General features: G+C 48.8%; 10 protein-coding genes across 10 annotated transcripts; 6 read left to right on the top strand and 4 right to left on the bottom strand.

Annotated features, from left to right (window-relative positions):
• Positions 1-4220: 4220 nt before the first annotated feature.
• AKAW2_50740A (putative FAD monooxygenase) lies at positions 4221-6251 on the top strand (the record flags this gene model as incomplete). Its single annotated transcript, XM_041690592.1, has 3 exons — positions 4221-4874; positions 4932-5225; positions 5289-6251. The coding sequence occupies 3 exons, from the start codon at positions 4221-4223 to the stop codon at positions 6249-6251; spliced, it is 1911 nt and encodes a 636-aa protein (XP_041544161.1).
• A 911-nt stretch (positions 6252-7162) lies between these two features.
• AKAW2_50739S (uncharacterized protein) lies at positions 7163-8984 on the bottom strand (the record flags this gene model as incomplete). Its single annotated transcript, XM_041690591.1, has 2 exons — positions 7163-8742; positions 8801-8984. 2 exons carry the CDS (start codon positions 8982-8984, stop codon positions 7163-7165), a joined length of 1764 nt encoding a protein of 587 aa, XP_041544160.1.
• Positions 8985-10207: 1223 nt separating this feature from the next.
• AKAW2_50738S (CCDC90 family protein) lies at positions 10208-11254 on the bottom strand (the record flags this gene model as incomplete). Its single annotated transcript, XM_041690589.1, has 3 exons — positions 10208-10265; positions 10318-10651; positions 10720-11254. The coding sequence occupies 3 exons, from the start codon at positions 11252-11254 to the stop codon at positions 10208-10210; spliced, it is 927 nt and encodes a 308-aa protein (XP_041544159.1).
• Positions 11255-11955: 701 nt separating this feature from the next.
• On the top strand, positions 11956-13596 carry AKAW2_50737A (putative alpha/beta hydrolase; the record flags this gene model as incomplete). The annotated part of the gene is made up of 1 exon (XM_041690588.1): positions 11956-13596. The coding sequence occupies one exon, from the start codon at positions 11956-11958 to the stop codon at positions 13594-13596; it is 1641 nt and encodes a 546-aa protein (XP_041544158.1).
• Positions 13597-13843: 247 nt separating this feature from the next.
• AKAW2_50736A (NAD-dependent succinate-semialdehyde dehydrogenase) lies at positions 13844-15464 on the top strand (the record flags this gene model as incomplete). The annotated part of the gene is made up of 3 exons (XM_041690587.1): positions 13844-13870; positions 13922-14009; positions 14083-15464. 3 exons carry the CDS (start codon positions 13844-13846, stop codon positions 15462-15464), a joined length of 1497 nt encoding a protein of 498 aa, XP_041544157.1.
• A 103-nt stretch (positions 15465-15567) lies between these two features.
• On the bottom strand, positions 15568-16944 carry AKAW2_50735S (thiolase family protein; the record flags this gene model as incomplete). The annotated part of the gene is made up of 3 exons (XM_041690586.1): positions 15568-15768; positions 15816-16760; positions 16810-16944. 3 exons carry the CDS (start codon positions 16942-16944, stop codon positions 15568-15570), a joined length of 1281 nt encoding a protein of 426 aa, XP_041544156.1.
• Positions 16945-19516: 2572 nt separating this feature from the next.
• Positions 19517-19873, top strand: AKAW2_50734A (uncharacterized protein; the record flags this gene model as incomplete). The annotated part of the gene is made up of 1 exon (XM_041690585.1): positions 19517-19873. The coding sequence occupies one exon, from the start codon at positions 19517-19519 to the stop codon at positions 19871-19873; it is 357 nt and encodes a 118-aa protein (XP_041544155.1).
• Positions 19874-21902: 2029 nt separating this feature from the next.
• On the top strand, positions 21903-23882 carry AKAW2_50733A (Zn(II)2Cys6 transcription factor; the record flags this gene model as incomplete). Its single annotated transcript, XM_041690584.1, has 6 exons — positions 21903-22134; positions 22202-22638; positions 22688-23381; positions 23425-23534; positions 23583-23682; positions 23731-23882. The coding sequence occupies 6 exons, from the start codon at positions 21903-21905 to the stop codon at positions 23880-23882; spliced, it is 1725 nt and encodes a 574-aa protein (XP_041544154.1).
• A 497-nt stretch (positions 23883-24379) lies between these two features.
• On the bottom strand, positions 24380-25459 carry AKAW2_50732S (alpha/beta hydrolase; the record flags this gene model as incomplete). Its single annotated transcript, XM_041690583.1, has 2 exons — positions 24380-25095; positions 25165-25459. The coding sequence occupies 2 exons, from the start codon at positions 25457-25459 to the stop codon at positions 24380-24382; spliced, it is 1011 nt and encodes a 336-aa protein (XP_041544153.1).
• Positions 25460-25738: 279 nt separating this feature from the next.
• Positions 25739-27161, top strand: AKAW2_50731A (FAD-dependent oxidoreductase; the record flags this gene model as incomplete). Its single annotated transcript, XM_041690582.1, has 3 exons — positions 25739-25882; positions 25956-26859; positions 26908-27161. 3 exons carry the CDS (start codon positions 25739-25741, stop codon positions 27159-27161), a joined length of 1302 nt encoding a protein of 433 aa, XP_041544152.1.
• Between the last annotated feature and the right edge of the window lie 224 nt (positions 27162-27385).

Here is a 27385-nt window from a genome sequence, read left to right as displayed (position 1 = left end):
GGAATAACTACTAATAGCCTATTATAATTATATAAATATTTTTTTTAAAATAATATTTAATACACTGCCTTCCTCACGGAAGCTGAACTTTAAGATTAAATTAAAAAAAATAAATTATTTAAGATATACCTTCCTGTATAAAATAATTCTTAAAAAACTAGAAATTATAAAAAAATATATTATTAAAAATTTATATAAAAGATTTATTAAATTAAGCTTAATCCTGTTTATTTCTCTGATTCTGATAACTGTTAAGCCTGGAAAAAGATTATACTTTTATATAAATTATTAAAAATTTAATATTATTATATAGAAAAATCAATATCTGCTGCCCCTGATTAATAAAATAATATATTATATTAATAAAATCTGAATTTTTACTAAACTGGATATCAGATAAATTTTTTATTAGATTTAAATATATTCTAATTTAAAAAATTTAATAATATTTTATTTCTGTTACAGTATATTTAAATATAAGATATTTTTATTTAAGCTCTCTAATAGCCCAGTAGTCTGTTAATAATTAATAAATAAAATATTTATAAAATATTTAGATTCCTTTATTACAGTTTATATTAATAATTTATTTATTTATAGTAATAATAAAACAGAGTATAAGATTTATATTAAAAAAATTTTAAAGTAATTATAAGAAGTAGGGCTTCAAGTAATAACTTATAAATATAAGTTTTATATTATCCAGATTAAGTATCTAGGATTTATTATTAGAAAAAACAGTATAATAGTTAATCTCTAGAAAATAAAGATAATTATTTTATGGAAAATCTTTATAACAGTATAAGAAATATAGTTATTTCTAGAATTCTATAATTTTTATTACTATTTTATTAGAAATTATAGCTGAATTATCTGACTTTTAATATATCTAATAAAAAATAAGATTTTCTTTAACTGGATAATATAATATTAAAAAATATTTATAATATTTAAGAAAGTCCTAATTAGTATTTTTATTTTAATAATCTATAATCTAATATAAGAAATAAAACTGGAGATAAATACAGCAGATAAGATTATTATTAAAATATTTTTCTAAAAGATAGAGAGCAACTGGTATTTTATTATTTTTTTTAAAAAATAATAATTTTTATAAAATATAATTATAATATCCATGATAAGGAAATGCTGGTAATTATCTAATTATTAAAAAAATAGTAACCAGAACTTAAAGAATTATAATAATTAGAGTAGTTTAATATATATACTAATTACTAATTTTTAGAATATTTTATAATCAGTAAATATCTTAATATTTAATAAGTATAATAGTTTAAATTTCTATTATAATTCTATTTCCTAATCTGTTATTATTTAAAAAAAAATAATATACTAGTAAATATTTTTATACACTATGATAGGAGACTGAAGAATATAGAAAATTATTATAATTAAATCCTGCTTAAATAAAAGTGGCTAGAAAAAAAAATATTATTAATTATAATTATAAATAAAAATAAAAAAATTATAATTATATTATTAGCACTACTGGACCCTGACTTAATTATAATAAATTATATATTATAAATTAATTATAATTATAAATTATTATAAATTTATTAAGATTAAGTAGAGGCAGGAGACAAAGACTGAATATTATAAAATAAATTATTATAATTTAAAAATAAATTAATTATATCTAATAATAATAATTTTTATATTTAATTACTAGATAAAATCTATTAACAGCTTTTAACAGTCTATATAGATATCATAAAAATAAGAACTTTAATTAAAAAATATTACTATTAGTTTATATAAAGCAAGGATATCCAGAATTATATTAAAAATTATATAACTTATTATTAAAAAAATATATATTAAAATCTTTCTCCTGGCCTACTCCAGCTGTTACTAGTATTAAATAAATTTTAATAATATATTTTAATAGATTTCTACTTTTTCCTGAAAGATGAATATGGATATAATACTATATTTATAATAATAAATTAATTTATAAAAAAAACCTGCTTAATATCCTGCTTAAAAATAATTATTTTTATAAAAATAATATAATTATTTTTCTAATATATCTATACACACGCCAGTCTGCTTAATATAATAATATTAAATAAAAAACTGTAATTTATTACAGATTTCTGAAATAAATTATATATATAATTAAAAATTAAATTAAAATTATTAATCTTCTACTACCTGCAGACTAATAAATAAATTAAAATTATAAATTAATATATAGCCCAGCGCCTGATTCTCTTTATAAATTATTATTAAAATAACTAGTCAGATCTACTATCTATTCTAAATTTTATAATAATAATTTTATTTAATATAATTACAGACTAATTATTCTTCTATATTAAATAAGAATATAAATCCTATATATTTTTTAACTGAATAAAACTGTAATTATCTTATTAATTAAATTTAAATTAATAAAAAGCTAAGCAGCTGGCAGTATAGATAATAAAAATTTAGGACTTTATATATACTGATATTCTAGTTATTTAAATTAAATAATTTATATAAATTAACAAGTACTGACAGGATAAGTTATTTTAAATTAGTTAGTAAATCTATATAATTATAAAAAACTAAAATTTAAAATAATCTAATTATAAGCTGTCAGATTACTGAGCAGGATTATATAAAATATTATAAAAAATAAATTACTTATACTTAATGGATCTGTTAGAAAAAATTAAAATAAATCTAATCTTTAATTTTAATAAATTATAAGCTATAATAAAATACTAGCTACTACTAGAATAGTATCTGGATAATATCTAAGAACTATATATAAATAATAAAACTAAATATAAGATTAAAAAAATCTTGTCTAGCTGGATATAAAATAATAAATTATAATATAAAATTAAATAAACTGGAACAGATATTCCAGATAATTATTAATATAATATTAAAGAATTTAAAAATATTCCTGTAAAATTTAAGACGTTTTATAAAAAATATTTTTTCCGCGTAGAACTATTAATTTAATTTAAATTATAGCTAGAATTTACAGCCAGCAGTATTCTTCTTCTTAATTATAATAATAATAATATAATAATATATTAAAATCTTATACCTAGGAACAGTTGTATTTAAAAAAAAGAAATATATAAGATTTTAATTATTTTATATCTTATTATATAATTATTATATATAAATTACATGATTTTCTAGATCTAAAGAATTACTAACAGTAATCTCTAAAAAAATAATTAAAAAACAAGACTTGCCAGAGGCAAAACAGAAATCAGTTAAAAAAAAGAAAAAAAAAACTGAAAAACTGATAAGAAATTAATAAAGAATTAGTAAAAGAAAAGATAAAATTTACTAAGAAAAAATTAATCTCTAAAGATATATAAAATAACTTAATTTCTAAAAAGTAAATAGTTTTCCTTTTCTTCTCTAAATTTATTAGTCCTTGTGAATATACAGGCATTATTCAGACTCGATTAGTTCTCGTAGCCTTCAGGTTCTCACAGTCAGTGACTTGTTACCTCAAGTGTAGCAAGTGTAGAAAATACCAGGAAAATGGCCGGCAAACCCGGGATCGGAAGATTGACCGGGAGACCGACGGACAGCCACGTGACTCCCACCAATCCCACCTGCCGAGCTGCTTAGCCGCAGAGCGTCCCAAGTTCATCCCAAGTCAGTCCGGGGGCTCGGATCGAGCAACGGCAGTCTGTCTGAGCCAATCAGCGTTCTCCAAGCGTCTCCCAAGTCCCCGCAGCCCCAGTGGATCTCCCCCAGCATTGGTTACCCACGGCCCTTCTTTGGCCATCTTTGGCCCTCTTTGGCCATTTCTGGCCATTACTGGGCCCCCCCCTGCATCGCTGACACCGCGGATTTTTCAGCCCTCTCTGTGCTTCCTGCTCGTCCCCACGCTCTATTATGCTGCTCTCCCCCAAACTCTCCACGATTCAGCCGACTATGAATGCCGTTGTGGTTCCCCGATGTCTGTCTCTCCGTGTGCCTTCGGGCCACCACCCCAGCTCACCATATGGTATTTATATCGCCTTTTCCCCTTCCCTTTCATCATGAAGGATTTACTTTCCAGATCAGCTTCATCTCTCTCTATTTGTCTGCTTTCTTCTCCCACCTTTGGGTGATGTTTTAATCGGTCTCTTTCTTGTGAATATACCCCATCCCCACTCTGTATCTATTGACTTCCCCACACCACCACTACTACCCCGAAGCTTGACCCGCTCTCTCGCCTGCACACTGCCGCCATGGCCCCTTCACAACAAGAGAAGTATGACATTGTCATCGTGGGCGCTGGCCCGGTTGGCATTGTCTTGTCGCTTTGCATGTCCCGCTGGGGCTACAAGGTGAAGCACATTGACAACCGCCCGGTGCCCACCGCCACCGGCCGCGCCGATGGTATTCAGCCTCGTTCGACGGAAATCCTTCGCAACCTGGGCCTGAAGCGCCAAATCATGGCCTTCAAGCCCGCTAAGGTGTACGATGTTGCTTTCTGGGATCCTCTCCCGGGTGGACAAGGTATCCACCGAACTGGCAGTTGGCCCAGCTGCCCCCGCTTTATCGACACAAGATACCCCTTCACTACCCTGGTCCACCAGGGTAAGATTGAGCGCGTCTTCTTGGATGAAATCGAGAAGGCCGGTACCACTGTCGAGAGGCCGTGGACCATCGTCGGTTTCAAGAATGATGGTCTGGATGAGACCTACCCCGTCGAAGTCCAGCTCAAGAGCATTGACACCAACGTGATCGAGACTGTTCGCACCAAGTATCTGTTCAGCGGTGAAGGTGCTCGCAGTTTCATCAGACAGCAGCTTGGTATTCAGATCCAGTACAAGGATCCCATTTCTTATGTTTGGGGTGTCATGGACGGTGTCGTGAGGACCAACTTCCCTGACATCGAGGTAAGCAAATTCAGAACTCGATCACGATGAGAATAGCCGCTAATCATCTGCCAACAGACCAAGTGCACTATCCACTCTGATGCCGGTTCTATCATGGTTATTCCCCGCGAGGACAACATGGTCCGTCTGTATGTCCAGATCGCTTCGTCGGACGACCCCGACTTCGACCCTAGAAAGACAGCAACCTCCGAGGATGTCCAGGCCACCGCTCGGAAGATTCTTCAGCCGTACTGGGTGGAATGGGATCGCGTCGAGTGGTACTCCGTCTACCCGATCGGTCAGGGTATCTCTGAGAAGTACACTCTCGATGAGCGCGTGTTCATGGGTGGTGATGCTTGCCACACTCACAGTGTAAGTGTTCCTGTCTTCAAAATACCCTGCGAGCTAAGTATGCATTGCTAACAAACGCTGTAGCCCAAGGCTGGTCAGGGAATGAACACTGCTTTCCACGATGCTCTGAACATGGCCTGGAAGCTCCACGCCGTTGAGTCTGGTTTGGCTAAGCGCTCCATCCTCAGCACCTACGAGACTGAGCGCAAGGATATCGCCGAGACTCTACTGAGCTTCGACAACAAATACGCCGCCTTGTTCTCCAAGCGTCGCCCTACCGCCGGCGAGGTCGGCGAGGCCAGCCACACTACTGCTGCGGCTGGCGGAGAGGAAGACGAATTCGTCAAGACCTTCAAGTCCTCTTGTGAATTCACCAGTGGCTACGGTGTTGCCTACAAGCCGAATGTGTTCACCTGGGACGCTAGCCACCCTGCTCAATCCCCGCTGTTCGACGTCCCCGGTGTCCGCCTGACCCCTGGTCGCGCGTTCACACCCACCACCGTCACCCGCTTGGCAGACTCCAACCACGTGCACCTGGAACAGGAGATTCCTGCCAACGGTGCGTTCCGGATCTTCATCTTCGCCGGTAAGCAGGACAAGACCAGCAAGGCGATCACCGATCTCGCTGCCAACCTCGAGAAGGAACGCTCGTTCCTTTCCGTGTACCGCCGCTCCGACATTGCCGACGTGTCGTTCTTCGAAAACCACCTGCCTCACTCCAAGCTGTTCTCCATCTGCCTGATCTACGCTGGCGAGAAGAACCAGATCGACGTGGACTCCATCCCCAAGATCCTCCGCGACTACCACCACCACCTCTACGCCGACAACATCCCCGACGTGCGCGTCCCCCAGGCCACGTACGCCGCTCACGAGAAGCTGGGCTTCGACGTGGAGAAGGGTGGTGTTGTTGTCACTCGCCCGGACAGCCACGTCGCCTGTACCGTGCAGCTGTCTGAGGGCAGCGGCACCGTGGACGCCCTCAATGCCTTCTTCGGCTCGTTTTCGACGAAGCCTCTAGGTCAGGACTCCCAGCACAGCCGTCTGTGAATGACCACCTCGCAAAGCACTTTTTGTCATGTAAAAAAAATTATTTCCCCTTGATATATATAAGGGTGAACTTTTGTACATAGTCCCTTTTTCACATTTTTGGTTTCACATTTTGGTTTCTAGCTTCGTTCAGCCTGAACTGATTATGAACCGGCATGGTTGGAGTTGATTTTGTCTTCAATAAAGGAATTCAATCTAAAATATTCAATCAATACTCTGATATAATGGCCTATAGATATTGTAGCATTCATAGGTCTTTCTTTTCACTATAAGAAATGACCACTGCACCATTCCGGCGGGACTTTTTAGTACCGAATCTGATTACTAGTACCAATTTCGGTTTACCTAGACTACTACCTACTCAACCTTCGATAGCCGGCAAGCCGGATCAAACCTTCTTCTTCACAGTTCACACCGGTCACCTAAGCCGGTAATCCGGTGGGGAGGGGAAGGGGGATCTTTGCCGATCCGAGCATTGCTTGCTGTGTTTACTTTTAGTTATTCAGCTGGGGCTTTTTAGCCGATATCCTCGCTTCCAGCCCCGTGCCGTGGCCCCAATTAGAGCCCGGTAAATAGCCTACCTCATTCATCATGGAGCCTAACTAGCCAGAAATGAGAGATTACCATCCCGCGGAGAGTCGAGTTCTCAGAAGTAGTAGATATATATAATTATATTAATCGGTGGTGTGGGATTCTGGTTGATAATGCAGCGTGAGTAGTGTATACTTACTAGTCAGGAGTTGTTACATTCATGTTAATGTAATACTACTTATATACTAGTATAGAAATGTATTTTCTCGGATTGCAAAACAAACTAATTCCAGTTATAAGTAGATACTAAATATATCCCCAACTTCATCCTTCCTAACCATACTTAAATCTCATACACAATGATGCGAATGAATGACCCTCTAGCTCTCAGTATCCGAAACAACCGTCCCATTCACCGCACGAACATTCCTCGAATACTCAACTCCCCCAGCATTACTTACCCAGACATCAACCGTTTCACCAGACGAGACGGAACTCTCATCATCCTCCGGTTCGAAATAATACGCCGTTCCATATTGTTCCGTATGCAGATCCAATGGCCCCGAGGTAAACGTATACGTCGAGACGCCGAGCTCCCCATCACCACCGGTCGAACTGATATCCAGGCCTCTGCGGATCCAGGCACTAATGGAAAGGCCATCTTCGAGGCCGTATGTTGTGTTACAGATTAGAGGGTATTGGAAGGTGACCTCATTTGTCGATTTGTTGTTCCCAGTAAGCTGGGTGATGGTGTTAGTGCCGGAGGTCTGTTGGTTGTTTTTCTGGCTGAGTCCTTGCTGGTTTAGGTATCCGTAGTTTGAGTAGGAGAGGTTTTGGCTCCATGAGTATTCGGAGGACTTTACGGTGAATGTTCGTTCGGCTGTGACGGAGTATGATAGTGTTTCGTTGGTCCCGTTTGGACTCTGGGTGAGATCCCGTGTGACGGTGAGGGTGGGCGCCGGGGCATATATTTCCGGCGCTTGGCCGGTGGTTGTGCTGTGTGATTCAGAGGAGGAGGAGGAGGAGGAGGAGGAGGAGGAGGAGGAGGAGGAGGAGGAGGAGGAGGAGGAGGAGGAGGAGGAGGAGGAGGAGGAGGAGGAGGAGGAGTCCAAGTAGAGGAAGATAGTCCCGGTGACTACCCAGTAGGAGTTGACTGTGTTGGCGAATGTCACTGTTCCGTCGTCGGCAACGCTCAGGCCTGTAACTCTGATCTCGAACGAGTGGGACTTATTGTCCTTGAGCAAGGGGAGGAAGGGTGTGATGTCGATCTCGGGTTGGCGTAGGTCGAAAGCGTCGATTCCTACGATAGGACGCCAGAATCCTGGCGCGACACCGCCGGTGAAGATGATGGGGAATGGCCAGTCCACGCCGGCAAGGATGCCGTCGATATAGAGCTGGACTTCGCGGAATGGGGAGTACCCGTATAGCTCGCCAATGGTATTGTCGAAGGTATACTCATCGGCAGAGAGGACGTTGGACCACCAGAATTCTTCCTCGGATTGGCCACAGGCAGAAATGGACACCACTGCACGGGATGCTGCCTGGGGGATCTGGTATTGCACTGTGGCGTTGTCGGATGGAAGATCAAAGTCGCTTGATGCGTTCTGGGCGGATTTGCGAGCAGATATTGGGAGGATAACGTCTGGGGTCCTGACGTTGCCCTCGTATGAGAAGTAGGCTGTTAGGGTGGTGTTGAAAGAGCCGGTGTAGACATCAGTAATGATGTTGCCAAGATCGAAGATCAATTTCTGTTTTTCTTTCCACAGTACGTTGAACTGAGACATGTCTTTGATATAGGTCCAGATGATGCCGTCGGTCGTTGGTTCAGCAGTTGATGTTCGGAACACCTCTGTGTCCCCTAAGTACATGAGCGCCAGACGATCATACTGTCTGCCCTTGGAGGTGACAGTGAAGTTGATGCGAACGGTGTCAAAGGTACAATTTGGTGGTTCGTAGATCCCTGGTTCATTTACTTAGCTTTGAACAACTGATTGGAACAGGTACTGTTTCTATCCTACCGACGTATGGTTCCCCATAGCTATAGCCGAAGACATGGTCCATCAGGAGGACTTCCTCATTGCACCCAACGCTGCCATGACCTGTGGGGACGGGCTGGTATACCTCGAAAACCTCTAGAAGAGCCCGCGCTGGAGAAAACAGTAGAGATACTAGGTAGAATGCGACACCGAAAGAGACCAGCATGATCGCGGCTTTCCTGCAGGATGGGATCTACTCTGATCGGTGCGTTTCTAGAAGGATGTCTCTCTGGTGGTGCGACTATGTGAAAACCTCACGTGGGCGACACGAGTATGTACTGCAAGCCCCTGAGAAAGCCCCAATGCGCAAGAGAGATGCGCCAAGTGCTAGTAGGGCTCAGCCAAATATGGTACTGATGCCTGTGAATGAGTGCAGTACAACGCCATTGTTGACGCCCCAGGGGGTCGGGAAGGGTATTTGTATGAGGCCATGGTGCATGATCCATTAGTAACTAGCTGTGTTTTGACGTGCTCTGCATGCGGAGATTTCTTTAGCGTGCTTCTTGTTGACAGTGTACAACTAAGCCCGACTGTGTTGGATCAAACCATGGCAGTTCCAAGCATAGTGCTATACGGTGATATATCGTCAGTCACACTTGAAGAAGACGTGCTAGTTTGAATAAAGCATGATCGTTGGCTATCTGGCAGAGGAGCTAGGACGCAATTACCCCTTGTTCTTGTTGTGAGCCGATGATAAGCTGCAGAAAGATATGGATGCCATTGGAGCGGCGCAGACGCGAGGAGTTAACTAGTAGTACTACCGAAGAGTGGAGCGAAAAGAACCTGGCAATGACAGGAACGAAGAGCATGCCGGGCCAATCATTGCCGGATTGTAAATGAGGGTGTTTTCCCCCTCTTTTTGACGCCGGCGGTCCCCGTCGGTCCTCTGAGTTTTACATGGCTTGTATGACACTGCATCGCTCTATTCTCCGCCCCCTTCATTTCCCTTATCACTGAAATCGCATGGTTCATAATACCCCCACCTTTCTTCTGCAACAGTCTTTAGGCGAGCAGCCGATCTAATGCAGAATGAGCCAAATAGTGGTGGTAACATAATACATGTCACGGAATTGCATCATATCACTTCACAGCTCGCCTCGTTCCATGTCGGCATCACGGCCGCCGGCCACAGGCAGGATAGGAGTCCCATCCCACAATATATGTACTACACCTCTGAAGATAACAAATAAAGCAATAGTATATATATAGAATGATTACGGAAGCCACCATATCGCTAATTAAACAAAAGAGAAGAGAAAACTAGCCACCAGTTCCTAATCCCGCCACATTCTTCGGCGGTAAGGAGTAATAGTGGGGAGTTGATATGAAGGCAACAGAGAGGGCATCTTAATCCGGCCGACAGGACCGAAAGCCCACAGAATGATAGGTTCACATGAAGAGACGCCAGGCACCAAGAATCAGAGCAGCGGTACCAGTGCATACACCCCTGGAGAAGATCTGTCAGCATTGTATTGTGTGGAATGTCGGATACCACTTACATGAGCCATTGTAGCGTGGAGAACTTGACAGCCTCTACACGCTCTCTCAACCCAGCCACCTCCTGCTCAATCCTCGTTTCCGTCTCCTTTATACGCATTTCTTGGCCATTGGCTTCTTCCCGGATACGACCCTTCTCCAGATTTAGATCCAGTCGCACTGATGCCTGCGTGCGACCGATCTCGTCGCGTAGACGAGAGTTGAGTTTGGCGAGGTCTGCGGCGATCTTTTCGTGCGACGAGCGAGTCAATTGCGCTTCGGTAGAATCTGCGTTGAGGAGCTCGGAGCGGAGTTTGGCAAAGTCGACTTTTTGTGTGTAGGCCGATCGTTCCGTGTCTGTAGAAATGGACTTAGAATGGAAATGCTCTTGGGTATAGCACGCATAAACCACAGGAGTGACTAACCTTCCCGAAGCACCATTGTCCGAGTCAAGTTCTGGATGGACTCCTGAATGACGTCGTTCAGGACCCGCATCATAGCAACAGCCTGCTCTTCGCTAAACCCCTCATCTTTCAATCGTTGGACGAATTTCAATGTATCAAAGTGATGGTCGCGCTGGCGCGGAGCGGACGCATGAAAAGCTCTCCGAGCCGGGTTGAATGCAGCGACATAGACACCATTATGCCGGATGGGGTTCCCCAGGGGTGCTGCTGGTTGGCCGGCCGGCTTGGTTGTGGAAGGGAAGCGTCTTGCGATCGATGTGCCTAGATCTCGGGCTGTTGCGGGGAATGTTGAAGAGGCAGTGGACGGGGAAGTCGAGGTATGCACTTGTCGTCCAGCAGAAATCCAGCTCCGTACGATATACTGCTTTTGTTGGCGCTTCGCCGGTAGGGCGGTAGTCTGGGGGGAGGTAAAAGTAGTGCGAGTCGAGGAGCCGTTCCAAGTCAGACGGGGAATCAGGGAACGGGGCACCTCCGCCACCGATTTCTGAGGCGCCATGATTCTCAGCTACGAGAAACGTGAGCCGGACAGTGGGGAATAGGGTAGGAGAAGAGATCTAGCCTGAAGCCGTGAGAACAGGCAAGCTGATCGAGTAGTTGTAGTGGAGTTGGATGTTCTTAGATGATCTAACCGTCGGGTTGCATCTCGGCGTGAAAGTGACTAACTCCGCCCGGTCTGCCATTCTGCCAGTCATCTCACCGCCCAGGTCAGAATCTGGAGGGCCACACGTGACTCATTATCGGAGTAGAGCATCAGGTGACTCGGCAGTTTGTGGCTGCCGAAATGCATGCCTGAATTCCCAGGCTGCAGAATTATTACATTTCCCAGGCATTTCATACAAAGAGCCCTTCTTCCTTCTATACAACTTCCTCTCGCCAGTCAAGTGTGTTTGGAGGGTCTCCCATCTGTTTATCTACCATGACATCTTGGGATTCAAACTACCCCGTAAACCCCAGTGGCTTCCCCGGTGGGCTCCCCGCTACCAGTGCCTGGGAGATGAAGACTGGAACTTAAAGATATAGCCGATGACTTCAACCATCGGCCGCCATCGGCTGTGTGGTCGGCAGTCAGTCGGAATCTCATTATAATGATTATTATCGCCGGTCACCCCGCCATCTGCCCCTCATCATCGATTTCGTTGCAGTTACTCTCTCTACTTCTCTTGGTGTCAGCTGTCCCTGCTTAACATCATATTCAAAATGACGACCCCCGGCCTTCTCTGGGTGACGATGAACCCTCGTCCCTCCCTCCCTGCGGCCCAATTCCACGACTGGTATAATACCGAACACGGTCCTCTGCGCCTGCGTCTGCCCTTCTGCACCAATGGCTTCCGCTATCGCGCAACCGACGGCGAGGAGCCCGAGTGGGTGGCACTCTACGACATTACTGATATGGTTGAGTTGACGCGCGAGACCTACCTCGCCCTCCGCGGCGACACCATTAAGACCCCCCGGGAAAAGGCGACCATGGCCCAGATTGACGTCGATCGCCGGCTCTACGATACCGTTGTCGAGCAAAAGGCGGCTGATTACAAACCCCTCGAACTCACCCCCGACACCGAGGCTGCCGGCTCTGCCCTCGTCGCCGTCTCTATCTCCCTCTCCTCCGCCGACGCCGCTAAGGAGGACGAGTTCACCCGCTGGTACCGCGAAGAGCACATCCCCATGCTGTCCCGCGTGCCCGGCTGGCGCTCCTCCCGCCTCTTCGTCACCTCCACCATCGACCCCAAAGCCCCGCGCGAATACCTCGCCGTGCACGAGTACGCTGCCCAGAATGGTCTGGGCGGTCCCGAATACAAGGCCGCCACCGACACTCCCTGGCGCACCCGCATCATGACCGACGTCGTGGCTAAAGCCCGCCGTCGCACCTACCAGTGGGCCTACACCTTCGGACCCGCTCCCCGCGAGCTGTCCTCCCTAACCTCCCCGGATGTCATCGGTCCCTGGTCGTCCATTGACGGCAAAACCCGCACCTTGCCCTCTCCCACCCGCCCGGCCGTCGAGTCCTTCGTCACCACCCCCGACGGCGTCGAGCTCCCTTACCGCCTGGAGGGTAGCACCGATCCCCACAGCCCGGTCATCGTGCTCAGCAACTCCATCCTGGTGGACTACACCATCTGGGACGACTTTGTCGACCAGTTCCTCTCCGACCCTCGCAACCAAAACTTCCGCATTGTCCGGTACTGCACCCGTGGCCGGCAGCAAGAATGCGGCGAGAAGCCCGTCAACATCGATCTACTGGCCTCGGATATCATCGCGCTGCTGGATGCTCTGCGCGTTCCCAAGGCCACCCTTATCGGTGTCAGTCTGGGTGGTGTGACCGTGTTGAACACCTCCCTGCTGTACCCGGAGCGCGTGGAGCGCTTCATCTCCTGCGACACCAACAGCTCCAGCCCCGAGACGAACCGTAAGGCCTGGAACGAGCGTGTCGAGCTGGCAGCCAGCGAGGGCGCCGTGTCGTCTACCACGCAACAGGCGATTGTCGGCGAGAAGCTGGCCGAAATTACCGTGCGGCGCTGGTTTACAGCTGAGTCGTACGAGACACAGCCCCATCTCCCCGCTAAGGCGAAGGAATTGGTGCGGACGAACAGTCTGCCCGGCTTCAGACAGAGCGTGCAGGCCCTGTGTGCGTATGATGTGCGGGACCGGATGGCACAGGCACAGGTACCAGGCCTGTTTGTGGCCGGCGAGAGTGACGGTGTGCTGCCCAAGACGATGCAGCAGATGGTGGCAGACCTGAAGAGCAAGTCCGAGTTGAAGTTGGTGCCGAAGGCGGGTCATCTGCCGATGTTGGAGAATGCGACGGCATTTACGCAAGTGGTGAATGAGTACCTGCACTAGAAGCAGCTGATGTACAGAGCTGTTATGTATATAGATGATCAGCGAATGACAAAGTTGATACATGGTATTTGGGTCAATCGTATTCTAACAGTAGTTTGTAGGAAACTTGCCGATATCCGAGGTGCGGGGTCAGCTTATCTTCCCCTCTTCTCATCCATATCCCTTATATTGTGATACTTTCCTGGTATCTCATCCCTCAACCTCTACTCTCTACATTATCCATCAGATAGTAAACGAACCAGCTACAATGGCCCCATACGAACTTCCATTCCAAGTATGTCTCATTCCAACCCTAATCTCCCATCCCTCAAACTCACGCATCTAGCTCTCCGACCCCTCCATCCTCCACTTCGATGCCTTCGTCAACAACACCTGGATCAAATCCCAAAGCAACCAGCACTTTGAAGTCATCGGTATGCCATCCCCCTCCCACCCTTATACCTTCATCTCCCCAAACCCCCATTTTAACCAAATCTCCAACAACAGACCCCGGCACCTCCCACCCCTGGGCCCAAATCCCCACCTGCACAACCCTCGACGTCCCCGACGCCGTAACCTCCGCGCACACAGCATTCCTCACCTTCCGCCACACCACCGCGCGCTATCGCTCCGAGCTCCTCACAGCCTGGGACACCCTCATCCGGGCGCACAAAACCGACCTAGCCAAAATCATCACCTACGAGACAGGCAAACCGCTCGCCGAAGCGCTCGGTGAGATCGACTACGCAACCTCCTTCACACGATGGTTCTCCGGCGAAGCCGAGCGAGTCTCCGGCACGATCAGCTCCTCCGCCGTTCCGGGCCGTCGCATCATGACGATCAAGCAGCCCATCGGCGTCGCGGCCGCGCTAGTACCGTGGAACTTCCCGGTGGCGATGGTGCTGAGGAAAGTCGCGGCGGCGATAGCGGCGGGGTGTACGATGATAGTGAAGCCGTCTCCGGAGAGTCCTGTGTCTGCGTTGGCTATTGCGGGGTTAGCTATGCAGGCGGGGTTCCCGGCCGGGGTGGTGAATGTGTTGACGACGGATATGGAGAATACGCCTTCGTTAAGTGAGGCGTTGTGTCGACATGAGTTGGTGAAGAAGGTGACGTTTACGGGGTCGACGAGGGTGGGGAAGTTGATTGCGGGGATTTGTGCGGATGGGTTGAAGAAGGTGACGTTGGAGTTGGGAGGGAATTGTCCGTTTATTGTGTTTGAGGATGCGGATTTGGAGGCCGCTGTCGCGGCGTTGATGAATCTGAAGTGGAGGCATGCCGGTCAGGCGTGTATTACGGCGAATCGGGTGTATGTGCAACGGGGGGTCTATGAGAGGTTTGCCGGGTTGTTGAGGGAGAGGACGGAGAAGTTGGTTGTCGGGCATGGGATGGAGGACGGGGTGGGCATGGGGCCGTTGACGACGGAGAGGGGGGTGGGGAAGGCGGAGATGCAGATTGAGGATGCGAGGAGGTTGGGCGCTGAGGTTATTTTGGGTGGTGGGAGGGTCGAGGGGAAGAAGGGGTATTTCTTCCAGCCGACGATTCTGACGGGGATGACGAAGGAGATGTTGGTTAGTCGGGAAGAGACGTTTGCGCCGGTGGCGGCATTGTATGCGTTTGATACGGAGGACGAGGCCGTGCAGTGGGCAAATGATACTAGTATGGGGCTGGCGAGTTATGCGTTTACGAAAGATGCGGATCGCTTGTGGAGGTTGTTTGAAAAGCTGGAGGCCGGTATGGTGGGCTTGAATACGGGGAGTATGTCGGCTGCGGAGGCGCCGTTTGGGGGCATGAAGGAGAGTGGGTATGGCAAGGAGAGTGGGAAGGATGTGGCTGTGGATGAGTATTTGGTGACCAAGACGGGGACGTTGACAGTGCAGGGGCATTATTAGGGTTGGCCTTTGGCTTGGCTTGTTTTTTGGGAGGCTGAGGCTAAATTGACCGCTAGCTAGTATGAACATGTTGGCATCAAATTCTTCATATGTACATGGATGTTTAATCCACCCGGTCCAGCTTCTGCACGACCATCGCGCTAGCTGCTCCGCCGCCATTGCAGATGGCTGCCACGCCGTACTCGCCTGGCTGTAGCTGGTGCAGCAGCGTCACCAGGATGCGCGAGCCCGAGCTGCCCAGCGCATGACCCAGCGAGATGGCTCCACCCAGCGGGTTGACTCGCGCGTTTTGCAGTCCCAGAATCTGTCTGGTTAGCCATATTCAATGAATGTCAAAGGCGTAGGACTCACCTTCTCGTTGGCCTTGATCACCGCCGCAAATGCCTCGTTGAACTCCCAAACCGCCACCTGGTCCTTGCTGATGCCCGCGCGCTCCAGCGCAATAGGCACCGCCTTGGCCGGGGCCACAGGGAAATCGACAGGGTCAATAGCGGCATCAGAAGTAGAAACAATCCTTGCCAGAGCACGATTGCCCGTGCCAAACTCCCTCGCCAACTCACGGCTAGCCACCACCACGGCGGATGCGCCATCATTCATCGTGGACGCGTTACCCGCCGTGACGGTGCCAGTGCCGTCACGCAAGAACGCAGGCTTCAATCCGCGCAGCTTATCTGCCTTGAGGTTCTCAAAGCCCTCGTCCCTCTCCACTACCGTATCCCCCTTCTTGCCCTTCACCGTCACTGGAGCAATCTCCTCGCTAAACAATCCCTCCGCCCACGCCTTCTGTGCCCGCTCGTACGACTGAATGGCATAATCGTCCTGCTCTTCCCGTGACACCTCATACTTCTTTGCCGTCTGCTCCGCGCAGATTCCCATATGAATTTGGTTGTACACATCCCACAGCCCGTCCTTGATTAGGCCATCTTCAAGCTTAATCTCCCCGAAAGGAGGCAGCTGACTAGACCGAGCCATGTAGTACGGCACACGCGACATGTTCTCCATACCACCAGCAACCTGTGCCTCGGCTAGTCCGAGCTGGATGTTCTGGGCCGCTAGAGCGACGGCCTTCAGGCCTGACGCGCATACTTTGTTCACGGTCAGGGCTTCAACGGTGGGGGCGAGGCCGGCGAAGATGGAGGCTTGACGCGCGGGTGCTTGGCCCACGGAGCCTTGAAGAACATTGCCCATGTACACGTCTGTGATCTTCTCGACAGGGAGGTTCGATTTGCTAACTGCGGATTTGATGGCTACGGCGCCGAGTTGGGGAGCCGGAACAGAGACGAAGGAGCCGTTGAACTGTATCCCGATTAGTCTGGCTGTGAACGTTGGGTGCAGAGAATTGTACCTTGGCGGTTGGAGTGCGCGCCGCACTGAGAATGTAGGCATCTTGGATCTCCTTGAAAGCCGGCCGGGCGGCGCTGAAGTGTCGACGCCATTGGCGTGCGGGGATGGTTCGCGGGGTTAGACGGGAGGCAAGCATTGTGGGTATCAGTATTAGGAGATAGAGTGAGAAATAACTAGGCTTGGATAGGATAGCGATGACGATGAGATAGTGGGAAGAAGCAAGAAGCAGGAAGATTTGTAGTAGTACAGGAGAGTGATGAGAGATGGAATGAGATGCACATGCATGCTTGCTGCTTCTCCTCTTCTCCGCCCGCCGGCCCGCCGCTAACCGCTGCCGAGGTCCCCTTAAAGTCACGTGGTGATAGTCATGTGGGGAACTGTCTCCAGCCTACATCTTACTTGCTCCTTGCTTCATCTCTCAGTTAAACGACCTATATCATTCTCTTCCCTATAGCGGTTCTCAAACAATAAACAATGTTCTTCTTTTCTTATCAAGACACAAAAAAAAAAAAAAAAAACGATTAACATGAGGAATAGCCCGAAACGTCCACTACTAACAACATCTTACAAACTTCCACCATGACCCTAATTCTTACAGCCACCTCCAAACACGCCCCGAACCACTCTCATTCCTAACCACCCGTTCATCGCCCGACTCGAACCCCCCATACCGCTCAGTCTGGCGCATTCTGGGTCTCCATCGCCCTCTCGGCGGTGAAAGTGATACGATCCTCGGCCTCGTGCCTGTTCCCAGCACCTCCCTCCCCATCCCACGTCTGGGCCGACGTTCCACCCGCCAACCGCTCCCCTCTAAACCCACCCTAGCAGCCCGTCCAGACCATGAACTGCTTCCCCCGGGTTCAACTTCGTGAATGTCAACGGCTTCGCGGCTCACTGGTGGGGTGATTCCTCCTGGTCGATACCTGCGCGGAGTCACAATCAGCACCTCAACGCCCGGGGGATATGAACGACTCGCAGCAGGAGACGCATACACATATCGGGTTCTTTGGGAGCTTGTATCACCTCGTCCTTCTCTTACTCTGGGAGTAGGCCCAGGAGTTGGGGACCTACGACGACTTGCGCTGGCAAATTGTCTATAGAAGCGCGGAGGGCCGGTAGGAGACGAGGGAGCATTGCTCTCTCCGGATATAGAGAGATGATCCACTATGTCGGAAAACTGCACATGGCGGGGTCCACTCCCTGGGGATGTGGTGTTTGACGTTGTAACTGGTTTAGGGCCGCTGTCTGGAGCTGGGGGGTTGTGCACCTCCACCGGAACGGTTGGGGTGGAACGTGTTTTGCGAATTGGGACACGCTCGACAGATGGAGAACGCTCCCTGGGGCGTCGCTCTTTCTTTTTGGGAGGGGTGACAGGTGCTGCTGGAGCATTAGTACTTGGTGCACCTGGTGGAGATGGTTGCGGCTGTGGCTCCTGAGGTTTTGCTGGTCCTGGGGATACTGATGGACTTGGTCGTGGCTCCTTGCGACGCCAGTTGGAGGGGCCTGGAGATGGGGATCTACTGTGCCATGGATTTCTGAATCGATATCCAGATGAGCCTGAAGAAGGCATTGGGCTTGGTCGTGGTTTTTGCTCCTGGTGAATAATGACTGGACGACGGAAGATCCCTGGATCCCGGGGTGAAAGAGAAGGCGAAGCAGGTGACCTTCCGGGCCGTGGTCGCAGTGGTTCCTCCTTATATAGAGGCTCTGGTGGTGGGGTGACCACCCTGACTTTTGAATTTAGAGGCCGTCTTCTTGGAACGCTCCGGGGTTCACGTTTGATGGGCGGTACATCCCGTGCCATACCGACCGGCCGAGGCGACCGTCCCCGACCTCGCGGCCGATATTCGTCGTCCTTCCACCCGTCATCGCTGTCAGATGCTCGTCGAAGGAACGGAAAGAAAACTCGAAAAGGGTCACTTCGTCGCGCGGGCATCCGTCGTGGATAGTTTGGGGACTGTCTCCGCCGTGCCGGCTCCCGTGGGTCGACGATCAGATCGCGCAGTGACTGCATGGCCGGTCGATAAGTTGTACTTCTGGGTTTCCCGTACTGAAACTGGCTGGCCGGGCGCTCAGGGATGCGCTCGCCAGGGCTGACCACCTGGGTGCGATAACAGTACCCTAACGATCTCCCCAGGAGGCACCGCTGAAGGACCCGCCTTCGTCGGACGTCAGGGTACGAGGCGGTATATTCTTCGACAATACACATGCCCTATCTCGCGCTGCGATGCTGTATCAGGCACGAAATCTGCGGTAGTAGGTGGTATGAGGCGTAGACGTAGACGTATGGCAACAGCCGCTTTCGCGCGCTAGGGTCCGTAGAGCTCACTACTATAGATGGACAGGGCACATTGTGGCAGCGCGCAAAAGCAGACGAAGGTACTGTTTTCATTTGAGAGATTTGTAGTAAACAGCACGTTGCGACGATGTCATGGATCCAAGACATGTGGGTGAAGTCATGGGTTCACCGCGCCTGATAAGTGAAGGAGGGGGGAAGGATGGGAAGGGGAAGGGGAAGGTGAATACGAGTGAACTGCGCGTGTGTCCACAGGTAAAGAGGGCAGACGGAAAGGAGGAAATCACAAAACAAAGGAAGGGAAGGGCAGAATTAAAATAGCAAACGATCCCATCAAGAAGATGATCGTTCCTGATGATGAAGATTCAGGTCGGGTGGGAGCTGCGACTCGGTGGAAGTCTTATAAAGTTAAATGATATTGCAAATCGCAGCAACAATGACCGCACGTCAGGATCAGCCGGGGCATAGCTGCTTTCGCTCCTCTCATCGAACCAACTGTGTGGCTCAGCTGCGAGGGGGAGGGGGGGTTGTTGCGGTTTGCTTGAGCAAGGTGTCACGGCTGGAGCTTTCTCCAGCCTTACCAACAACCCAGGATGTTGTGTGCGTGGTGAATGCAGAGGCAGAGGCAGAGTCAGAGGCAGTGTGGCGATGGAGTGTGGCTGCTCGGGTCGGTCACAGGGCAAGCAAAGAAATCAGTCAGCCGGGCACCAGGGGAGAGGTCAAGAGGATTCCCCTGAGGACAGATGACATCAGTTTGTCTACTACATGACCACCAACTCTACAGATTCACTTTGGAGCAGTAAAAGAAAAAGAAAAAGAAAATGTAGAACGAGTGGACCACAGTAGAGCAGAGCCTCTATGGATCTTCAACGCAGGGAGGCTGTGGGATGCGGCAAGCAACGTGGGACGCGGTTGACATGCATGTCTGCCTAATGGGTCTGCATTATTCACTGGTCTGGATGCGATCGCGCAGAGCCTAGACAACAACCTGGGAGTAACTCGAATGGCCAATGGTCCGCGACGAAACTAGCGGTCGGCGACAGGCAGAGATCCCTGGTCCGTTCTGCCTAGCGCCAGCCTGTTTTCCTTCCTAGCTGGTGCAGTGATGGGTTATCCATGTCCCATTAGGGCTTGGGTTGCTAATCTTTGGATTTTTTAGAGATCATCATATAGTGGCGCAAACATGACGGACCGACCCGACGCATATCATTCCATGATTCCATTCTCACTTAGCTCCGCTACAGCCTCATTGCGCGATAAACAATGGCATTCATTCACATGCACCAACATATAGTCGAAAGGGTATCCCGATTCCATTGGATCAATCGAACCTCTACTACCGCCTCACTCCATCCAATTAATAAACCAATTTATTGCCTCAATGGAAAATAAAGCCGCACCTCCTCATCGGCATCATACTCCACCTTCAACTTATCACTCCACACCTTGCAGCCTCATCATGGATCCATCTCTTCAAACCCGGCACACTCATCCCCCCCAAATCCCGACTTGCCAAATTATAGAAAACCCACTCCTACCCATCTCTTCCCCAGCCTTGGGGATCGGATTTTCGCCTGTCCGGCCTCGAATTTCCGGCGACGGCGCACAATCACCCACCAGGAACGGAGTAAATGTAGTCCCTGAACGGAACGGTGGATCTAGATGCATATGGCGGTAGATAGTAATACGCTTGTGGCTATGAAGGTACTCTTTGAAAGGCGATATGCCTTACATATTGTACCGGGTAAGCGGTATTTAAGGCCCGGAAAAGTGCTTTCCCGCTTGATGTGTTTTGCCGGTGAAGTTCCCCGCAATCCAACTCTGATGCCTATACATAATCGAAACCGCTATATAAGATGCTATTATACTACCCACGTGTATCGTCACGCTGCTTCCCCCTAAGGAAGAACACCATCTTGTCCTACACTCTCTTCCCTTTCTCCTGTTATTCTACATTTTTATATCTAACCTCCGAATAGAATCAACTGCTACAACACAACACCGAGGTCGCTTGCTTCCATCTTGTATTCTGTGTCCTATTCATCTCCTTTCTATGCCCCGGATAGAGGTGGCGGCTACACCACTTGCCTTGGGAGTCTGCAACCTCATTCCTTCCACCTCCATGTGTGCAGTAGTCCCTGTGGCTTATAAGACCAGATATTGCACCTTACAGAATTCTACACCTGCTATAGATACCTATCCGGAAGGAGGACTGAGACCCTACTACCCGGATTACAGACTGGCTGTCATTAAACAGGTGGGTTTCGGTCATGGCTGCATCTTGGCAGAATGTCTCCTCCTGCAGATCTAGATATAGAACCACGATTTTCTAGAACCCAATAATGACATCATTTTGCTTCACCCAATCCATACTTATTCACTAACAGTCCGTCCCGAGTCCTATAAAACCATCACCCATAGGAATCAGCGTATATCCACCAATCAGCAAGCACGCAAAGGCTGAATGCTGAATCAGCCACAGGGACAATGCGGGGAAACTCGCACTAGACTTAAACGGGAAATTGCTGGCCCCAGGCCCCGCGGGGGAGACAGACTCCGCATTGGCAACAAATCAATAGCCGACAAGCTGCCATTTCACCTCGCAGCCATACCCGTCCTCCTCTCCTCTGTTGTGTTCTCATCCCATCCCTCCCCCCCATCAGGCCACACTCGCCGTCAATCTCGTCCTCCTGTCCAGTAGGCTGGATGAATCTCCTTAGCCCGCCGATGTCCCTGTCCGTTTGTTGTCCTTTCCCCGCAGCGCTGACCGCTAAGGGCCTCTTGCCCCACAGCCTGCCATGAGAATCGGACGAGGATGTGAACGTTGTCGGGTTCGTCATATTCGATGCACCACTCGCGCGGGCGCCTCGGCTTGTAATGCCTGTACTCGTTTGGGACGGGTCTGTCGCTTGGATCCGCCGTTTCGTTTCAAAGCCGTCCGACATGTATACCAGAAGAGTAATGGCATAGCCTCTAAGTTTGAGTTAGCCTGGGATCCGTGTCAGACATGGGTTAATCTCCCTCAGTCATGTATGCTGGAATCAACCCTGTTGGTTGTTTGTTTGTGAATCTCTTGGCATGCTGATTGGTTGTATAGTAAAGTTTGTGCAGGAATCGTCCGATGAGTCGGACGAGGGCAACACCACCGATGCTCAACCTGATGCCCAGGATAACGGCAGTCATCAGGATGCTTCTGATGAGGTTCAGAGAGATATATCCGACCAAATATCTATTTTTAATCATTTGCCCTTTCCTGAAGTCCTTTATTCTCAGGATGAGAATATCCGCCATCCACATGTGGACTCAAGTCCCCCTGTGGGGTCTCCTGTCTTCAACGATCCCCCGATCGTTGCATCCTCTGCAGGCTTATCTCCTTCTCTTTTGAACGTTGTCTCGCCTTTGGCGTCTGCGAGTACATGGACGAGCTCGGCGTCACCGCTAAGCTCGGTGAGTCCCCGTCCGAGCGGCTCACCGCCGTTGAGCTCCCGTGAAGCCCATCTACTACGACTGTTCATCCAAAAGATTGCACCATGGGTAAGTCTCTTCAAAGAAGACATATCTATTAGTCTAATACTGTTTTCAGGCCGACATATGCGATCTTCGCTCCCATTTCAGTACCGAAGTCCCTCGTCGAGCCTTGCAAGTCCCGATGGTGCTGAAAGCTGTGCTGTGCCTCGCAGCACGACACGATGCGATCATGTCCAACGCTAGCGACTGGGAGGCCTCCGAATATCACGGACAATGTCTAGAGCTTCTCATATCTGCTTTAGCGTTGCCAGAAGAGACATATGATGATAACCTGCTCATTACTGTGGTCACCCTGCGGATATATGAAGAGCTCGAGCGTGCAACAGATGAAAAGTGTCACTTGTTTGGGTCAAACAGGCTCCTAAATACTATGTCCAAGTCCGCTTCTTCTGGCGGTCTCGCCGAGGCGGTCAGTTGGCAATTCCTTCGCCAGGCAATCTACGCTTCCCTGGTGCAACATCAACCGATGCAACTGGATCTAGCCAACTACGAGCTCTCGTCTGTGTTCCAGCGCCGCGATGACGCTTCATATGCCAACGTTATTATCTTTTTGTGTGCGAAGATCATCCAGTCCTGCTGGGGATCACACTGCAGCTTTGTCGATGAGGGCGAGTGGCAGCACCTATCTGAAAGCGTGGAACAGTGGCATCGTGGGCGGCCAATCAGCTGGCAGCCGTTGCAATACAAGGATTCAGATCCAGCGGAAAATCGACCGTTCCCTGAGTTATGGATGATGTCTCCATCAGCAGGTATGTATGAGCGCCTGATGTGTAGCTGTCGCTGACCATATAGTCGTCGGTCTACAATACTACCATGCAGCGTGTATCCTTCTTACCTCGTCCCACCGGCACTGGAATGTATCAAGCGATTACGAGCTGGCGCGGCTGCGACGAACAGAAGAGGTATGATCAGTCAGAGGTGACAGTATGTCGCATTCTAACTGGCTACAGAGGACCATAGCATCCCATCTGGTCCGGACGATAGGACTTTCCATGTCAAACGAGACTGTGGAGAATGCATACTTTATGGCGTGCCACTTGTTACATCGATGTGAGTCTACAGATGCCATCCCACATGACGGTTGCTAATAAGATTTAGATGGATACTGCCTCCGCCACCCCTCTGAGAAACAAGGGTCCTTGCAGTTCCTCCGCCGGGTAGAAAAGGCGGTTGGGTGGCGAACGAACTGGATGATCCAGGAGCTTGAGGCTCAATGGGGAGAATTAGCCGAGATGGATCGATGGGATTGATGTCCACATACACCATACATGGTTTGGAGTGGAGAGTGGAGTATGGAGTATCAAGGCTGTCTAGGCAGGGGTCCAAACTGAATCGCATGTCTGGTTATAAATAATTATATCTTACAAATCATGGAGTTATGAAGTCAATATTCAGCCTTAATATCTCAGTTATCCACCGCAATTGTGTTTATAAGTGATTGGTCGGAGAACAGCCGCCGTCGGCAGGAGAGACGATCAACCGGCAAGTCACTGAGTTGCCTGCAAGGCCTTCCAATTCTACTACTACTACTATTACTACTACTGTCGGCCCCTTGCTTTTGTTTGGTTGCAAATGTTTGGGAAGCTGATAGATGATTGGATGATTACTCCATAAAGATATACACTGGAATTATGCACACTGCGAGGCTATTTATCTAATCATGCAACGCTCCCTTAATATGACCCGCAATCAAATCTATAAACTGCCGTGCCTGCCATAGATCTAGTACATCTCGTCAGCACACACTCTAAACAGAAAAAGAGGGGGGTGGGGGGAGGCTAAACTCACCTTTATCCATATGCATAAACGGATGAGGAACGCCCTCAAACCGTCTCACGGTAACCTCACACCCACCCTCGACCAACTTCCTTGCATACGCCTCACCCTCATCACGCAGCGGATCACACCCAGCCGTATAGATAACCGTGCGCGGCAAACGAGTAAAATCCGGCGCCTCCAGCGCATTAGCATACCACTTTACCTCAGCCAATTGCTTCTGACGTATATCTTCGTCCTCGCTGCTGAGACTGCGCCACTTCAGCTGATCAAACCATTTCAACCGCGCCCAGTTCAGAGTCGGCGCGTGCTCCATCTCCTGCATTGAGGGGAAGGGCGAGTCGTGCGCTGTGGTATACCGGGAGATGTCGTCAATCACGGGTGTCCCTACCGCTACCAGACGGAGCGGGATTTGGTAGTCGCGGGCTAGGTGTGCGAGGATGAGGGCGATGTTGCCTCCTGCGGAGACGCCACCGAGGGAAATCCGCGTGGTGTCGAGGTTTGGGAATTGTGTGCGGCCGGCCGGTGAGGATAGGTGTTGGAGCGCTGCGAATGAATCTTGGATGCCGATGGGGAAGGCGTGCTCCGGGACTAGACGGTAGGCGATGTCGACCACGGCGACTTTGGCCTTGACCGCGATGTGTTTGCAGATGTGTGATTCGGTGTCCAAGTCGCCGAGGCCCCAGCCTATATATCAATTCTTGATTAGCTTTGGTTTACGAAAGATGTGGACGGGGAGGAGGAGGGGGGACGGACCACCACCGTGAAAGTCAATGTGGACGGGCCATGGTCCCGGGCTGTTGGGCTCGTAGACTCGGCAGGGGATTAAATCCCCATTGTGGCCTGGGATAGTGGCATCGTATACGCGAGCGGGCTCCGGCGCAGGACCGGTGCCGTAGGAGTAGAGAACGGAATATTTGGATCGAAGGACGGCGAGATCAATTGGCCCGCTGGGGGTGTTGGCTACATGCTTATTATAGAGTTCGATGAAGGTAGGGTCGAGATGCGGCAGCACGGACGGGTGAATAGGGTTGAGGGCTTCGTGCGACATGGTTGGTATATGATAATTGGTGTGTCCGTGTGCTCTTGTCGGTAGTTGGTTGGATTGGTTTTCGCGAGGCTTATCTTATTTATATACTAATAGATAGGCGACGCCCGTCGCATGTCGCCTCCTCGGCTATTGATATGCATCTGCAGCCATCCCCCGCAGTTGCAGCTTATCTATGCGACGGTCCGACGACGCTAGCATCAGCCACTGGTACGTACTATCCGATCAACCGACGGATAAGCCACTTGACCAGGAAGATATATTACAGGCCAGATAGTCTAAATGAAGCGGAAATTATTTATTTTCAAGCGAGGAAATGCCGGTCAGATAGATCCTCAACTATATCCCGGAATCATCACCATGGAACCCGTTCTCATTGTAGGTGCCGGCATTGTCGGACTGACTCTCGGTCAAGCTCTTCAGAAGGTATTGAATATACTCCGTATAAGCTGTTCGCAATGTCAGCAGTAATGTATGAATGCTAAATAGACACATCTAGGCCAACATCCCCTTCCGCATTTACGAGCGTGATGCGTCACCGGATGCCCGCGGCCAAGGCTGGGCCATTACATTGCATTGGGCCCTAGAGTACATTCAACAGATGTTGCCCGAGGACACATTACGAGCTATCCAGGAGGTACAGGTGGACCCTCAAGTGGCCAAGAACGACAATGGGAATTTTCTTTTCATTGACCTTGCGACTGGCGAGCCCAAGTTCAAGATCCCCCCAAGTACCCGCTGGCGGGTCAATCGGGAGAAGATGCGCCAAGCCCTGCTTCGGGGAATCGAACAGCATGTTAGTTGGAATTCGCAGGTGGTTGATGTGGATGTGAAAAGTGACTCTACTGCTGCTCCGTGTCTGGTCCTGGCAGATGGCACCCGCGTGTCGGGAAGATTCGTTATCGGCGTCGAAGGAAGTCGATCGTTGGTGAGACGAGTCCTGCGACCTGATGCATACAGCAACTCTGTACTTCCCATCAGGTTTACCGGGGTAGCAGTAGATTTGTCCCCTCAGGAGATTAAGCCGCTGCGATCAATGGATCCCTTGCTATTCCAAGGTTGTCATCCCAGCACGGGCGTGTTCTTCTGGTTCTCCATGCTCGAGACTCCTGACAGGAATGGCACTCGGGGAACACCTGATGAGCATTATCGGGCCCAGATATGTATGTCATGGCCGGTGAAAAGTGGGGTAGACGAAGTGGCTGCCACCGATGCTGAGCGGTTGGAGAATATGAAGCGACGCTCAGTGGGATTCGTGCCGTTTCTGCGTTCGGTTGTGGAAGGCATCCCGAAAGGAACCCCGGTAGTGGAAATTAAACTGGCGGATTGGGAATGTTTGGATTGGGACAACTGTGATGGTCGAATCACTCTGGCTGGAGACGCAGCCCACGCTATGACAATGTGTAAGTTTCTGTTGCGACCTTCTGGTGATGTTGTTCTGACGTGAGCAGATCGGGGAGAAGCTGCGAATCATGGGCTGTTGGACGCCTTTAATCTCTTTCAGGCGCTGAAGAAAGTGTACTCGGGCGAGAAAGGGGCCAAGGATGCGTTGGATGAGTATGAGGCAGAAATGCGGTCGCGCACGAGACGCGCCGTTCGGCTGAGTCGACAAGCCTGCCATGATGCCCACGCTTGGGAACAGCTGAATGAACACTCGGCCATCTTGACTAAAAGGGCTGTCACCGGCGAGGCTGAGCGTTTATAGTGCATTGACTGAGATGCTGTTTATTATGACTACATACAAGTGTTAAAATTGGGTAAATGACACTTTTTTATTCTCTTAGTTCTCGTTACGTCAAACATATCAGCTCAGATTGGAAAAAGGTCTTCGTCCATGCCTTCCGTTATATCTTTCTACAGCTACACGCTGTGATATATCCCATGTAGTTCCATTGCCATTTTCCATTACGAGTATAAGACTATCAACCG

The sequence above is a fragment of the Aspergillus luchuensis genome, chromosome 5 (genome assembly GCF_016861625.1).
Source record: "Aspergillus luchuensis IFO 4308 DNA, chromosome 5, nearly complete sequence".
Lineage (NCBI taxonomy): Eukaryota > Fungi > Ascomycota > Eurotiomycetes > Eurotiales > Aspergillaceae > Aspergillus > Aspergillus luchuensis.
Note: the sequence above shows the minus strand (reverse complement) of the source record. Positions and strands in the feature narration are given on the sequence as shown.